At 35.8% G+C, this 17,117-nt stretch overlaps 2 protein-coding genes across 2 annotated transcripts; one reads left to right on the top strand and one right to left on the bottom strand.

Annotated features, from left to right (window-relative positions):
• Nucleotides 1–10,505: 10,505 nt before the first annotated feature.
• Nucleotides 10,506–14,902, bottom strand: LOC107625293 (3-ketoacyl-CoA thiolase 2, peroxisomal-like). Its single transcript, XM_088506340.1, has 14 exons — nt 14,671–14,902; nt 13,611–13,687; nt 13,390–13,474; nt 13,094–13,220; nt 12,914–13,012; nt 12,755–12,822; nt 12,548–12,655; nt 12,337–12,414; nt 12,129–12,261; nt 11,951–12,047; nt 11,617–11,740; nt 11,403–11,511; nt 11,073–11,156; nt 10,506–10,979 (listed from the first exon to the last, which is right to left on the bottom strand). The coding sequence occupies exons 1-14, from the start codon at nt 14,761–14,763 to the stop codon at nt 10,870–10,872; spliced, it is 1,392 nt and encodes a 463-aa protein (XP_088362466.1). The 5' UTR covers nt 14,764–14,902; the 3' UTR covers nt 10,506–10,869.
• A 1,108-nt stretch (nt 14,903–16,010) lies between these two features.
• On the top strand, nt 16,011–16,562 carry LOC148574271 (uncharacterized). Its single transcript, XM_088505877.1, has one exon. It carries the CDS (start codon nt 16,011–16,013, stop codon nt 16,560–16,562), a length of 552 nt encoding a protein of 183 aa, XP_088362003.1.
• The last annotated feature ends 555 nt before the right edge of the window (nt 16,563–17,117 follow it).

Here is a 17,117-nt window from a genome sequence, read left to right as displayed (position 1 = left end):
CTCTACATTCAAGCAAAATACTTAACCAAATTTAACTAAGTTATTATAACAACTTTTCAAATTACATGCCTCCTTCTCCTTCTCCTTCTCCTCCTCCCCCTCTTTCTTCTTTTCTTTTTCTTTTTTTTTTTTCGTTAACATCATCACCAATAACACCAATATTTTACAAATATCTTTATTAGTTCTGATTTTTTCTATTTCCATCATTAAATAATTTCGGTCTATTAATTTATTTTGGTTTATTTGTGTAACACCCTAATTACCTTAAACCTTACCTCATGTCGTAAAGCAAAGGATAATTAAAGGTCACGACAATTCTAAAGCTCATACAATAATATATATATATAAAGAAATAGTAATTCTAGAAGTCCGATGAAGAAATAGGCTCAAATGCAGAGTTTCAAAAGCGCAAAACGTTCACATGAAGCTAAAGGCATAAGGGTACAAGATATAGATACAAGATAATAAGGCGTATGTAGATATAAGAGTATAATAATCATAAGATACTAGCCTCAGCTCGCAGAGTTTAGGCCGACTAGTTATATACAGACATATAGAGTTTTGAAAGTTAAAACAGTATACAACATATCTCTCTCAAAGTATGCCTCTAAGGCAAATATAAATTACAAAGTGAGAGTACTAAACAAAATAACCAAAATGACTTCAAAAAGGGATAAGGATCCTCGCTTTATCACCATCACGTAACTCACCAAGGTGGGTTATGACCTGCGTCTGAAAATAATAACAGAATATGGTATGAGAATCGGAGGTTCTTAGTATAGTAACAGTACCCAGTAATGTAAGATATAAGATTTCGGGATACCAGAGGCAATCCTAGAACTTCACATCAAGCATAGTATTCAAGCTAATAAAACAAATAAATAAATCCTTAAACAGGTAAACTATCTTAGGGGATTTCTAATCTAACATTACACTGTTATCCCATAGCCTTCGCCAGCCTAACCGCCATGCAATTCCATCGCCACCGCCTACTGAACCTCCTCAATCCCAGTAAAAAACACAAGTAATTCATACAAGTAAAGCACAAATAATTATCAAGTATAGCAAGTAAATCAAGAAGCACTTAAGCATGTTATACAATTAGGCATATTATGCAAGTAAACGAAGCAAGCAACCATAATGAAGATGTACATGATGAATGCCTACCCTATTACATGTGATATTACATTATCGGTTCAATTGCCAACCCAACACATTTCCATGGAAATGTCGCCTTTTGGTCACGAATAAAATGGGTACCCCCAGGGATATCATGTCCGGCACACGGTCCAGGGATATAGTACCCACGCACACTCTTGTGATTTCGAAAGGATGCGAGCGGGATACTTAGCCACAGACCCCACATCTCAATGTAAGCGGGACTAACCACCGCCATTATGCCGCCGTTGCGACCTTAATAGGCGTAATTAACCTACCGTCCCTGCCAGGTGCATAGCGTCTCAACAACATCAGTATAAATCATTATATATTCCATCAGTGATCACTTTAAGTATTTAATCTTTCTCATTTATCTTCGAGTCTGGGACTCGTCACAAACATTTCCAATTTTCTTAATTTTTGTAGCTCATCATACTTATCATCACATAGTACTTCAACGGTCTAATTACAAAATTCAGAAACCTAAGTCTCCGTCTTCTAAATTTTTTACCAGAAAATATCTAATTAAACTTACTTAGGGTATTCTCTATATTTCAAAGCCTAAAAATAAGTTAAAACATCCTAGATAAGCGTTACGGAAGTTTATAAGCTTGTCGAGAAAGGTAAAACGACTAAAAATGGTTTTCACTGAAAAACAGAGCAGTGTGTGTACGCATAAGGGTATGCATACGCACGCCCAGAGGAGTTTTTCCAACTTGTGCGTACACATGATGTTGTGCGTACGCACAACTTGTAAATTTCGCAGTGTGTGCGTGCGCACCAGAGTGTGCGAATGCTCTCAATAGTAGGCATATCCCTGTATGTGCGTACACACCAGTGTGTGCGTATGCACAAGTAAAAACATGGCCCCTGCTTGGAGCATGCGCACAACAGTGTGCGTGTGCACACAAACCAAAACTCACAATTTCTGCAACATCATAGAATTCAGATTTTTGATACCAACTTCCAACGATAATATCTTTTTCTACAAAATTCTAATTTCTACGAAATCTATACCGTTTTAAATCTCTTTGAATTATCTTTAATTTGATACAAAATTCAATCAATTTAAAAAACTATAGCTCGAGATATGATCCGCCAAAGTTGGCCCAAAATCTGTTTTTACCAAAAGCCTTAAAAACTCAATTTTACCAAGTCTCTCAATTCAAAACCAATTTCTCTACATCCAAACCTGTCATAATGTATCTAAATTATATTCATATATCTTCCAATTCATTGCACAACCTACCCATTCACATTTTCATTATTTTCACACCTAATCATCATTCCAATTATTAATCTCTCAAACAATATGCAACAACATCAAACATCAATAATTTCTCATACATAAATTCATCATTTACCATCCATCATCATCATAATAGTCACCCACTACCAATCATAGCTTAACATCAATAATTCAACATCATGCAACATTAACTCAAAAATCAACACCATTTATGAACAACAACCTCATTTCAACAATTATCAACAATCGATCCAATCCTATCCTAAGGTCTACTAGTCTAAGTGTCCAAAAATATTACATATTACATAGAGGAAACCGAAACCATACTTTGGTCGATTCCCAATATACACCAAATATCAAAATTTGACCCCAACCAAGCTTCCACAAGTTTCCAAGTTCAATCAAGCTACCATACACAATCCAAAAGCTCCAATAATCATAAATTCCAAGCTATAAACAATTAATTCATCATAATTAATACCTAGACTTTACCGAAATCATAAATTCATAAGGGTTTAAGATATTCTTACCTTACCCAATAGTCTTGGAGAAAAAATCCAATAGCAACCAAGTGTTAGAGTGTACCTAAACACCCAAAATTACAAAAATCTCTCAAAAACCAAATAAAATTTTGAATTTCATAGAAATGAAAACTGGTTAAGGATTTTCGAAAATCTTACCACTTTGGTTAGATAAAACTAACGAGCTCGACGAGAGTTTCGCGTGGCAGCAAACCGTTCGCGAATCAAAGCGTCGTAGCTCAAGTTACAAGAGAAAGAAGGAGAAGATGAATAGTGTTCTTCATCCCTTTTCTCTCAACCCATGCAGCTGCTAGGGTTATGTTCAAGTGTGTTATGAGGCTGAATTGGGTCCATTAGTGAACTTATATGTATTGGGCTTGGGCCCAATTTGGACCCGATCCAACCTGTTAACATTTTTTGTCTGTTTGGCCCAAAATTGGGCCAAACCTTTAGAATTAGCGCCCGGTTTTCAACTTTAATTATTTCTCTAAGTTTTTTTACCGTTTTTATTATTCCCATGCAGCACCGGACAGACTTAAGTCGGTACTGCCGGCTAATTTACCGATACGCCTTTTTACGCAATTTTCTGCAGAAAATTACATTTTCGAACTCAGAAAATCTATTGAGTTCAAATATCATATTTAAATTTTCTAATTAACATTCTAAATCTTTGAACCTATTTTGGGCAATTAAATTATTTTAATTAAGCGATTAATTATTTTTTGTTCTTACCATTTGTGTGTTAATTGAGGTTCACTTGATGCTACAAATAAGTATTGACTAAATTTTGTATTCCTTAAGTAATTTTGGTTCATCTCTTAGTTTAATTGAGGTTCATTTGAATCCAGAAATGAATTCGATGTGTTTTTGTTAATGATTGAGTCTTTTTGACTATTTGTTTAAATCTGAACTAATTTCGATTCATTTGTGTGCTAATTGAGGCTCACTTGATCTTGTTGATAAGTATTGACCAAATTTTTTATTCCTTAAATAATTTCGGTTCATTTCTTAGTTTAATTGAGATTCATTTGAATGCAGAAATGAATTGTGTTTTTGTTGATGATTGAGTTTTTTTTACTACTTGTTCAAATCTGAACTAATTGAATGGAATAGAGTGGAATCTAAGGCAATTGAATAAAGTGATAATAAATAATTTCATTCTTCTTTGTTAAAAAATTTGGTCAATACTTATCAGCAGCATCAAGTGAACCTCAATTAATTCATAAATGAATCGAAATAAACTAAAAAACGAAGCGAAATTATTTAATGATGGCATCAAAAAAAATCAGAACCAATAAAAATATTAGCAAAATGTTGTTGTTGGTGATAATAACAAAAGAAGAAGAAGGAGGAGGAGGAGGAGACAGACGAAAAATGATATATTTTGAGTTTAGACAAATTTTATTAGACTTGGTTGTCAAAAACACTTGAATGTATAGTTGAACTGTTATGCTTAACCATTTCTACACAAAATTTTGTTAACATTTCTTGCATATATCAAATCAACTAACTGTTGGACGCCAAAAAAAAAAAAAATCAACTAACTGTTTTAACCCGACCTGCAGTTAACACCCTCTAGTAGAGTATTAATAGCACATTTTCCTTTTCAATAAATTAGTGAAGCTATGAAGTCATTCATTACTAAAAAAAAAAAAGAAACAAAATAGAGACGGTACTTGAAGTTTGTTTAGTTCTATTACATTAGTGAAAGTTCTTCTATTCTGCGGACTGCTATTAAAAATGACGATTTGGATTCTCTAAAGTTTGAATTTCACTTTAAAAATAAATTGTGATCTCTCATCATTTATTTTATAGGTAGGATCAAGAATAAATATGAGAGAAAAATCATTTAAGGGTAAAAGATCACATTTTATCCTCTAAAGTACAAATTTAAAATTTCGAGGATCCAAATTCTAAAATAGGGACTCAAAATTTCTCACATTTTCACTGGCATACCCACAAAATATTGTAAATTTTGTTTCTGTATTTATGACCATGAAAATACAACTAAATACACAAATTAAATTTCTGTATCCTGATTTGAATTGATAAAATTATTTAAATACAAAGACCTATAAGATCTATCATCACTTTTATTTTTACGTTTTCAAATTATTTTAGGATTTCTTTCTCTGAGTAATCCTTCCTTGTTTATTATTGATAAAATTTATAAATATATAATAGTATTGTTCATATTCTGACCCAAAGATAAAGTCAGATCCAAATAAATAAAGGTCCATCAAGAAGATCCCATCTTGCCTACACCTATCCGACTTTGATAGAGGTTGGGCGCGGCGACAGGACTTCAATCTTATCTATTTAAATAAGTAACTAACTCCCCAAAATCCTACTTATCTAGAAAGGAGATCTCAACAACTTTCTTAGGAAAGGGGAACGACCATCCATCATCAAAGGTGGAATTACTATAAAAGGTGGTTATCTACTCTACTATAAATATACTGACACCCTTAGGTATATTCATGACCCAATCTACTAAAAACCTGTTTAAACTCTTGATAACTTAAGCATCGGAGTCCCTTGCAGGTACCACCCCTCACCTCCTCACGATGAACTCGGATGACGGTATCTGGCACCAATAGAAGTCAGATACTGCCCTTAAAAGAGCTTGGGCCTCGCGTTCAGACGCAAAAGCAACCCAGTTTCAGATAACCCTCAGAACAAGTATAATACAAAAAAAAATTTCAAAAATACATTAAATATTAAAAGAAAGATACAAAAATATATTACAACTTATGGATTTGTTACTTAGCACTTTAAAAATAATACAATAATGTTTGTTGTTCTAACTTACTATTTATACTTACAATAAAACTCTACATTCAAGCAAAATACTTAACCAAATTTAACTAAGTTATTATAACAACTTTTCAAATTACATGCCTCCTTCTCCTTCTCCTTCTCCTCCTCCCCCTCTTTCTTCTTTTCTTTTTCTTTTTTTTTTTTCGTTAACATCATCACCAATAACACCAATATTTTACAAATATCTTTATTAGTTCTGATTTTTTCTATTTCCATCATTAAATAATTTCGGTCTATTAATTTATTTTGGTTTATTTGTGTAACACCCTAATTACCTTAAACCTTACCTCATGTCGTAAAGCAAAGGATAATTAAAGGTCACGACAATTCTAAAGCTCATACAATAATATATATATATAAAGAAATAGTAATTCTAGAAGTCCGATGAAGAAATAGGCTCAAATGCAGAGTTTCAAAAGCGCAAAACGTTCACATGAAGCTAAAGGCATAAGGGTACAAGATATAGATACAAGATAATAAGGCGTATGTAGATATAAGAGTATAATAATCATAAGATACTAGCCTCAGCTCGCAGAGTTTAGGCCGACTAGTTATATACAGACATATAGAGTTTTGAAAGTTAAAACAGTATACAACATATCTCTCTCAAAGTATGCCTCTAAGGCAAATATAAATTACAAAGTGAGAGTACTAAACAAAATAACCAAAATGACTTCAAAAAGGGATAAGGATCCTCGCTTTATCACCATCACGTAACTCACCAAGGTGGGTTATGACCTGCGTCTGAAAATAATAACAGAATATGGTATGAGAATCGGAGGTTCTTAGTATAGTAACAGTACCCAGTAATGTAAGATATAAGATTTCGGGATACCAGAGGCAATCCTAGAACTTCACATCAAGCATAGTATTCAAGCTAATAAAACAAATAAATAAATCCTTAAACAGGTAAACTATCTTAGGGGATTTCTAATCTAACATTACACTGTTATCCCATAGCCTTCGCCAGCCTAACCGCCATGCAATTCCATCGCCACCGCCTACTGAACCTCCTCAATCCCAGTAAAAAACACAAGTAATTCATACAAGTAAAGCACAAATAATTATCAAGTATAGCAAGTAAATCAAGAAGCACTTAAGCATGTTATACAATTAGGCATATTATGCAAGTAAACGAAGCAAGCAACCATAATGAAGATGTACATGATGAATGCCTACCCTATTACATGTGATATTACATTATCGGTTCAATTGCCAACCCAACACATTTCCATGGAAATGTCGCCTTTTGGTCACGAATAAAATGGGTACCCCCAGGGATATCATGTCCGGCACACGGTCCAGGGATATAGTACCCACGCACACTCTTGTGATTTCGAAAGGATGCGAGCGGGATACTTAGCCACAGACCCCACATCTCAATGTAAGCGGGACTAACCACCGCCATTATGCCGCCGTTGCGACCTTAATAGGCGTAATTAACCTACCGTCCCTGCCAGGTGCATAGCGTCTCAACAACATCAGTATAAATCATTATATATTCCATCAGTGATCACTTTAAGTATTTAATCTTTCTCATTTATCTTCGAGTCTGGGACTCGTCACAAACATTTCCAATTTTCTTAATTTTTGTAGCTCATCATACTTATCATCACATAGTACTTCAACGGTCTAATTACAAAATTCAGAAACCTAAGTCTCCGTCTTCTAAATTTTTTACCAGAAAATATCTAATTAAACTTACTTAGGGTATTCTCTATATTTCAAAGCCTAAAAATAAGTTAAAACATCCTAGATAAGCGTTACGGAAGTTTATAAGCTTGTCGAGAAAGGTAAAACGACTAAAAATGGTTTTCACTGAAAAACAGAGCAGTGTGTGTACGCATAAGGGTATGCATACGCACGCCCAGAGGAGTTTTTCCAACTTGTGCGTACACATGATGTTGTGCGTACGCACAACTTGTAAATTTCGCAGTGTGTGCGTGCGCACCAGAGTGTGCGAATGCTCTCAATAGTAGGCATATCCCTGTATGTGCGTACACACCAGTGTGTGCGTATGCACAAGTAAAAACATGGCCCCTGCTTGGAGCATGCGCACAACAGTGTGCGTGTGCACACAAACCAAAACTCACAATTTCTGCAACATCATAGAATTCAGATTTTTGATACCAACTTCCAACGATAATATCTTTTTCTACAAAATTCTAATTTCTACGAAATCTATACCGTTTTAAATCTCTTTGAATTATCTTTAATTTGATACAAAATTCAATCAATTTAAAAAACTATAGCTCGAGATATGATCCGCCAAAGTTGGCCCAAAATCTGTTTTTACCAAAAGCCTTAAAAACTCAATTTTACCAAGTCTCTCAATTCAAAACCAATTTCTCTACATCCAAACCTGTCATAATGTATCTAAATTATATTCATATATCTTCCAATTCATTGCACAACCTACCCATTCACATTTTCATTATTTTCACACCTAATCATCATTCCAATTATTAATCTCTCAAACAATATGCAACAACATCAAACATCAATAATTTCTCATACATAAATTCATCATTTACCATCCATCATCATCATAATAGTCACCCACTACCAATCATAGCTTAACATCAATAATTCAACATCATGCAACATTAACTCAAAAATCAACACCATTTATGAACAACAACCTCATTTCAACAATTATCAACAATCGATCCAATCCTATCCTAAGGTCTACTAGTCTAAGTGTCCAAAAATATTACATATTACATAGAGGAAACCGAAACCATACTTTGGTCGATTCCCAATATACACCAAATATCAAAATTTGACCCCAACCAAGCTTCCACAAGTTTCCAAGTTCAATCAAGCTACCATACACAATCCAAAAGCTCCAATAATCATAAATTCCAAGCTATAAACAATTAATTCATCATAATTAATACCTAGACTTTACCGAAATCATAAATTCATAAGGGTTTAAGATATTCTTACCTTACCCAATAGTCTTGGAGAAAAAATCCAATAGCAACCAAGTGTTAGAGTGTACCTAAACACCCAAAATTACAAAAATCTCTCAAAAACCAAATAAAATTTTGAATTTCATAGAAATGAAAACTGGTTAAGGATTTTCGAAAATCTTACCACTTTGGTTAGATAAAACTAACGAGCTCGACGAGAGTTTCGCGTGGCAGCAAACCGTTCGCGAATCAAAGCGTCGTAGCTCAAGTTACAAGAGAAAGAAGGAGAAGATGAATAGTGTTCTTCATCCCTTTTCTCTCAACCCATGCAGCTGCTAGGGTTATGTTCAAGTGTGTTATGAGGCTGAATTGGGTCCATTAGTGAACTTATATGTATTGGGCTTGGGCCCAATTTGGACCCGATCCAACCTGTTAACATTTTTTGTCTGTTTGGCCCAAAATTGGGCCAAACCTTTAGAATTAGCGCCCGGTTTTCAACTTTAATTATTTCTCTAAGTTTTTTTACCGTTTTTATTATTCCCATGCAGCACCGGACAGACTTAAGTCGGTACTGCCGGCTAATTTACCGATACGCCTTTTTACGCAATTTTCTGCAGAAAATTACATTTTCGAACTCAGAAAATCTATTGAGTTCAAATATCATATTTAAATTTTCTAATTAACATTCTAAATCTTTGAACCTATTTTGGGCAATTAAATTATTTTAATTAAGCGATTAATTATTTTTTGTTCTTACCATTTGTGTGTTAATTGAGGTTCACTTGATGCTACAAATAAGTATTGACTAAATTTTGTATTCCTTAAGTAATTTTGGTTCATCTCTTAGTTTAATTGAGGTTCATTTGAATCCAGAAATGAATTCGATGTGTTTTTGTTAATGATTGAGTCTTTTTGACTATTTGTTTAAATCTGAACTAATTTCGATTCATTTGTGTGCTAATTGAGGCTCACTTGATCTTGTTGATAAGTATTGACCAAATTTTTTATTCCTTAAATAATTTCGGTTCATTTCTTAGTTTAATTGAGATTCATTTGAATGCAGAAATGAATTGTGTTTTTGTTGATGATTGAGTTTTTTTTACTACTTGTTCAAATCTGAACTAATTGAATGGAATAGAGTGGAATCTAAGGCAATTGAATAAAGTGATAATAAATAATTTCATTCTTCTTTGTTAAAAAATTTGGTCAATACTTATCAGCAGCATCAAGTGAACCTCAATTAATTCATAAATGAATCGAAATAAACTAAAAAACGAAGCGAAATTATTTAATGATGGCATCAAAAAAAATCAGAACCAATAAAAATATTAGCAAAATGTTGTTGTTGGTGATAATAACAAAAGAAGAAGAAGGAGGAGGAGGAGGAGACAGACGAAAAATGATATATTTTGAGTTTAGACAAATTTTATTAGACTTGGTTGTCAAAAACACTTGAATGTATAGTTGAACTGTTATGCTTAACCATTTCTACACAAAATTTTGTTAACATTTCTTGCATATATCAAATCAACTAACTGTTGGACGCCAAAAAAAAAAAAAAAATCAACTAACTGTTTTAACCCGACCTGCAGTTAACACCCTCTAGTAGAGTATTAATAGCACATTTTCCTTTTCAATAAATTAGTGAAGCTATGAAGTCATTCATTACTAAAAAAAAAAAGAAACAAAATAGAGACGGTACTTGAAGTTTGTTTAGTTCTATTACATTAGTGAAAGTTCTTCTATTCTGCGGACTGCAAACAGACCTAAGTTCGGTCATTCGTATCACATCTGGGATGTATTTACAAATTCTTGTTTTAGAGCTAAAGAAATTAAAAGCCATTTCCTCCAAAATCGAAACTCAAATACATATCCCATGATAATTTAATGGTGCAGATTTAATATAAGTTATTAATGTAGATTTAAACTAAGATTTAATAAAAACTTATGCTTATGGGTGATAGCTTTGTCCCATGCACCGAATGCTCGTTACAAATTCTATTCCTTGAGCCCTTCCTTTCAATACAATAATATTTCTAAACTATAGTGACTTTGCAGGTAAAGTCTAAAAAATAAAAATAACACGTCTATTAAGAATATAAAGGACTAAATCCTTCTTCAAGTGATGACATTTTCAATATCACAAAACAAGGCTTTATTTTTAATTAAAGATCACCAAATCAAACGACGATGGAGTAACTAATTTCTAACGAGCATCCTTCGATAGAAGGTTGTTGGTGGCCACTTTTCGCGCATTGCTTAGCTCATCAACACCATCACCTCTCTCAAAGACAGCAGCTGCCCCCATTCCAGTTCCTGCTCAAAATATAAAAATAGCCATTATCACCTGCAATGCAGTATTCAGGCACAATGGGTACACACATGCATGCATGTTCAAAGGAACTGTACCTATGCACATAGAAATGACTCCAAACCGACAGTCCTTTCCGCGGCGCTTCATTTCATGCAACAGCGTTGCAGTGCATCGCGCACCTGGAACAAGTAACAAGTTGCAAAATAATAAGAATGTCCAGTACTACAGGTCATAAAGTACAAGAAACAACAATCGAGTTTTGGTTTGTGAACTTCACAAGGATGACAAAAGATGGTGTTCACATAAAGATAAATTTCTTATAAATCAGCAGAATCACAGGCCAAGGAGTATGACAAGTTAGACTTTATTAATCAGCAATGGTGTTGCAGCTTTAGGAATATTGTGGTGGAACTTTTGGTATATACCTGTTGCACCCAAAGGATGTCCAAGGGCCATTGCACCACCATTAACATTGATCTTTTCAGCATCAAGTCCCAACTTGTTGCGGCAATATACGAACTGGGAAGCAAATGCCTGAACAAATGCAAACCATGCAAGTTAAGAATATACACAAATGGAGCTAAGAAGTGAGAGCGCAATATTGTTTAGCCCATTGATCCATAGTGACAATTATAGTACCTCATTTATTTCAAAAAGATCAATATCATCAAGCTCTAGACCTGCAGCCTTTACAGCAACTGGAATTGCAGCAGCTGGGCCAACACCCATGATAGCAGGATCAACACCAACTGCAGAAAATGACCTGCATAACAATCAAGAAAATAATCTTCTTCAGATTAAAACAAGGCACTTCTTTTTTTTTTAATTATTTTGTTTTGTTATTTCACTTCTGGAGTACATCATATTTGAAAATCTATTGCCCAGTATTCATTGATGGACATGCACATTCCAATTTGAAATCCGCATACAAATTTTGTGAAGGATCATAACTTCTATGTTACCGATTGAATACCTGAAAACGCCAAGGATGGGTAGTCCTTTTTGCATTGCAGTACTCCTTTTCATCAGTAGAACAGCCCCAGCACCATCACTCACCTGGCTCGAATTACCTAAAATCAAGCGACCAAGCAGTGAAAGTATCAAATATAATTCAAGAAAATGAACTATTAACTTTAATTATCTTATTATACCAGCAGTAGTTGATCCATCTTTCTTAAACACAGGTTTGAGCTTTCCAAGATCAGCCACTGAGGCATTAGGTCGAATTCCATCATCAACGGAAATGGTCACAGGCGTCTCATCACCAGTTTTGGGGTCCACAATCTGTTTTGGGGGGAAAAGTTCATTTAGGGCTAAAACTCTAAACATAGATTAGCCATGCACTGAAACAGCAAATACCTTGGTGGAAACCGGTATAATCTCATCTTTAAATCTTCCAGCAGCAGTAGCAGCAGCTGCACGCCTGTGAGATTCAACCTACAAATTTTGTTTTTTTTTTTTTTTTTTTAGCAAAACTCAGTTAAAGAGTGTTCTTTTAACCCCAAGAAAAAAAAGAGAGAAGAGAAAGCAAGGGAACATAATATTGCACCAAAAGGTATATTCAACTTACAGCAGCCTGATCCTGTTCCTTCCTTGACACCCCAAAACGCTGTGCAACATTCTCAGAGGTAACCCCCATTGGAAGAAGGCAGTTTCGGGCTTGCTCAAACTGTTTTACCTATCAACACAGTATAATATATCAGCACCTTGTAGCCATTTAAGAGGTTTTCCAGAAACTAAAATTGGAGAATGGTGGTAGAATAGAGGAAAATAATACTTTAGGATTGACATCTCCGTCCCATCCCATTGCATTAGTTGACATAGATTCCAAACCAGCACCAATACCTACACAGAAAAGCCAGTAAGTCATGAACAAAAGGTGCCAAAAAGGTAACAGCACTCATAAGACGTGCAAAATAATTTGATATATCCTCACCAATTTCATAGAACCCAGCCCTTATAGATGCAGCTACATCAGCAACAGCCTGAAGCCCAGATGAACATTGCCTATTAACTGTCCTAACAGGGACAGTTTCTGGATAGGAGAAATAATTGTCATATGTCAAGATATTAAACCACAATCATTTATCAAATTCAAAAACATAAAGACCTATACCAGGGAAACCAGCATAAAATGCAGCCATTCGGCATTCTGTAGCTCTTAGAGCACCAGGTGCCAATACAGAACCCACAACAATGTCACCAACTTCACTCGGGTTCAAGTTGGTTTTCTCTACTACAGCCTACAATAAAGCCTTACAAAATCATGTTCATGTAAATGGTCACATTTAACAGACTGGAATGTGAACAAGGTACAAAGTCAACGTACATAATCAACATGTTTAGGATAACATGTAAAATTTCTAAAGTGAAAAGGTAAAATAAAATAAAAATAAAAATTGAATATCAAACCTTCAAAACAGGAGCTAGTAGATCATCAGCAGGGGTGTCTTTGAAACCACCACGTTTAGCCTTACATATGGCAGTCCTATATGCTCTGCAAATAGGTAAATATTCGCATTCAAAGAAGGATCAATAAACCATGAATTCACTCCAACATTGATGTTTAATATTCGTACGTAAATACTATTCATTAAAATAACATGTTTAATTTGACTAAGAGTTGAACTTACGCCACAATTACAACATCATCCCCAAATACACCAGTCCTTTGATAAGCAGCACTGTCCCCGGCAAGACACACTGAAGCCTATTTGATCCAATGTTCAACAAACAAACACAAAAATACCATAATCAGTTTAATTCACAGTACATGAGCAAGCTTATAGAAAAAGAACATTTTATAAGATTTTTGAGCTAAGAACAAATCAAGAAAACCAGATATAGCAAACGTATCATATGGCTAATTTTTAAAAACAAACGATTCTGAAAATTCTGATCCAAAAATCTATGTTGAATGGAAGCTTTCAAAAGTCTACTCTGTACTGGTACTGGATAATTTTAGATACTCCTACTTATATATTATAAATTTTAATTTAGGTTTTTCTGAAATATTATTCTCATATGTATGAAAGTTCTAGAATAACAAATAAATAAACACATTTAAGTATTTATATAATATACCCCATTAAGATACTTAAATTAGCAATTTTTTTTTATAGCAAGTTTATATATTTTATGACATGATATATATTTATTATCCCGTATCGTAGTATCCTAACATATCCATATCTTAATTTCTTCAAGCATAGCGTTTCCGCGGTTTCTTTCAAGATAGCTAGTAATCAATCAAGGGAATAAATTATTGCAGAAATAACAAAAGGTTGTTCTAGATTTACAACCTGCACAGATAACAGACTCAAATGCTAGAATCTTCTAAACCGAACGCTTGTTTAAAGTGAGTAGCATCAACCTTGGATCAATACTTCAATAGAGTGGAGGTAAAATCAAAAGAACTAAGGTCAATATTCCCATCTTTTCCGAGCTTTACAGATCGGTTAGCTCTTTACTCAAATTAAAATTACAATAAACAGACATGGATGCAAAATGAAAACCTTTTACAAATAATTTGCAGAAATAATCAATCGGAGAAATCAAGTGTCGCAAAAATAGCCAAAATTCACATACGCTATTAAAAATGGAATAAACGAAAAAAAAGGTGGCGATAGGAACAACGCGCGAGATAAAAATAAAAATAAAAAGAATTGGAAAGGGAATGGGATTGAAGCTCACAAAGATGGATGAAGATGAAGATGAGTCGACGTTGAAGGAGGAAGGATTGAGATGGTGAAGTAGAACCTTCTGTCGGTTAATGGCTTTCTCCATGTTTGGGGAAATCGTGATTGTGATCCTTTCGATTGGGAAATGAACCAATTCAAAGGAGCGATAATGCAGAAAGACGTAAGCTTCTTCACTTGGTATTCCTTCGTTGCTTCTACGACTATTTATTAATTTATTAACATATTTATTTATTTATTTATTTAAATAAATAAATAGATCCTGATCATTTTGATTTAATGTAGAGTATTAAAATTATTCATGAAAGATGGCGTCACTACATCTGTCTATTTTATATCTTCAAAATAAAATAACAATAAAGATGCACGCACATCGGTACATTGGATAAAATGTATATTGAAATAATAAAAAATAAAATATATTAATAATTTAAATATTTAAATATAAATATTTAATAATTAAATTTTTAAGTTGTTCTGGCCTAGTCCACCAGCGATCTAGGTTCGGAGATGAACGGCCGATCCGACGGGTCACTTGACCTGAACTAGGAGGTGACCCGCACATCATCTCCTCATCCACGTGGTACCTATACAGCTAGCAAAAGCTTTTAGGAAGGTGGGCCTAGCTACAAAGGACCCACCCGAGTACAGACTATAAAAGGGGAGGGACCTATCCCTCCCCAGAGGTACTCACTTATCCTAACCTTAATAGCCACCTTTTGTACAGATACTGACTAGAGTGTCGGAGTCCGTGCAGGTGGCCCCACCACATCGTCACCCCACTAATCCAAGCAAGCATCTTCCTCCAGCATCCCAGCTCGCGCCCAGGTCCAAACCCCTTTGAATCTCTGCTCCAATACCAGTTCAACCCGACCGACCGAATGCCCGAACAGACGAACATTGGCGTCGTCTGTGGGGACCTGGCGTGGATATGGAGTTGTTTCCGCCGTCAGAGGAGCTCTGGGAGGAGGGAGGAGCCCGCATGAGAAACAGGGTAAGCTCTGCAGCCGCCTCTCGCGAACAGTCGAGGCCACTGTCCCGACGAGAAGACCAGCACTCCAGATCTCCCGAAAGGCGTCCTTTCGGGGGAACAAGGGATGAGAACTTGAAAATCATGCAAGAACTTAGGCATAGGATGCAGAACTTGGAACGAGAACTAGCCACGAGAGACCGATAGTGTCCTTCCCACAACAGGGACAATCGCCCAAGCCTGTCTCGCACCTGATCTCCCACCTGAACGTCAGAGGATTGTGGAAGAAACCCTAGGAGGGACAACGAGCGTGCAGAGACCCACGTTCGGACTCTCTGCTGCACCCCCCGAAAGAAAAAAAGGTCATGGAGAGACCTGGAGAAGCGGGGGAAGGAAAAGACGGGACCCCATTATCATGGGAGCAACCCCTTTTCACCCCCTCCATCTTCAAAGTCCGGCTGCCGAAACACTTTGACAAGCCGACGGACTTGAGGAATGACGGGACCGAAGACCTCCAGGAACACCTGATGGCCTTTGAAGACAGGATGAACCTCGAAGGTGTGGGTGACGCAGTGAGGTGCCGAGCTTTCCCGATAACGTTAGCAGGCCCCGCGATACGGTTGTTCAACGCGCTTCCGCAGGGGTCCATTACGGCCTTCTCAGATATAACTCACATTTTCTTAGCGCAGTTCACCACACGCATCGCCAAGGCTAAACACCCGATCAATCTATTGGATATCACCCAGAAGGCTGGGGATCCGACCAGGAAGTTTCTGGATAGATTCAACGACGAATGCCTGAAAATCGACGGCCTGATCGATTCGGTAGCCAGTCTGTGCTTCACGGATGGACTACTAAACGAAGACTTCAGAAAACACCTTACTACCAAGCCCGTCTGGACCATGCAAGAGATCTAGAACGCGGCAAGAGAATACATCAATGATGAGGAGGTTAGCCAAGTATTGGCAACTGACGAGCGGATATTTTATATGCTTTTTGACATCACTTTCATATAGTTTTTAGTAATTTTTGTTGAGTTTTTATTGAGTTTTTATAGGTTTTAGTGTTAAATTCAAATTTTTGGATTCAACTATGAGTTTTTGTGTTTTTGTACAATTTTAGGTATTTTCTAGCTGAAATTAAGGAGTTGGAGCAAAAGTCTGATTTAGAGACAGAGAAAGCACTGCAGATGCTGTTCGGATCTAACATACCTGCATTCAGAAGAGCTTTTCTGGAGCTACAGAAGTTCGAATGGAGCGCTCTCAATGGCCATGGAATGCTGACTTCCAGAGCTTTCCATCAATATATAATAGTCCATACCTTGCTTCGGATTTGAAGGCCCAAAACTGGCGTCCAACGCCAGCTACCTGCCCCCTTCCAGGTGTCCAGCGCCCAAAAAGCAGAGACCAATGTACAAACGCCGAAAGAGAACCCCCTAGCTGGCGTTCCACACCCAAGAGACCTCATAGCAC

This window comes from Arachis ipaensis, chromosome B2 (assembly GCF_059453495.1).
Source record: "Arachis ipaensis isolate K30076 ecotype BB chromosome B2, ASM5945349v1, whole genome shotgun sequence".
Lineage (NCBI taxonomy): Eukaryota > Viridiplantae > Streptophyta > Magnoliopsida > Fabales > Fabaceae > Arachis > Arachis ipaensis.
The sequence above is the reverse complement of the archived record's forward strand: the minus strand, read 5'-3'. Positions and strand labels throughout refer to the sequence as shown.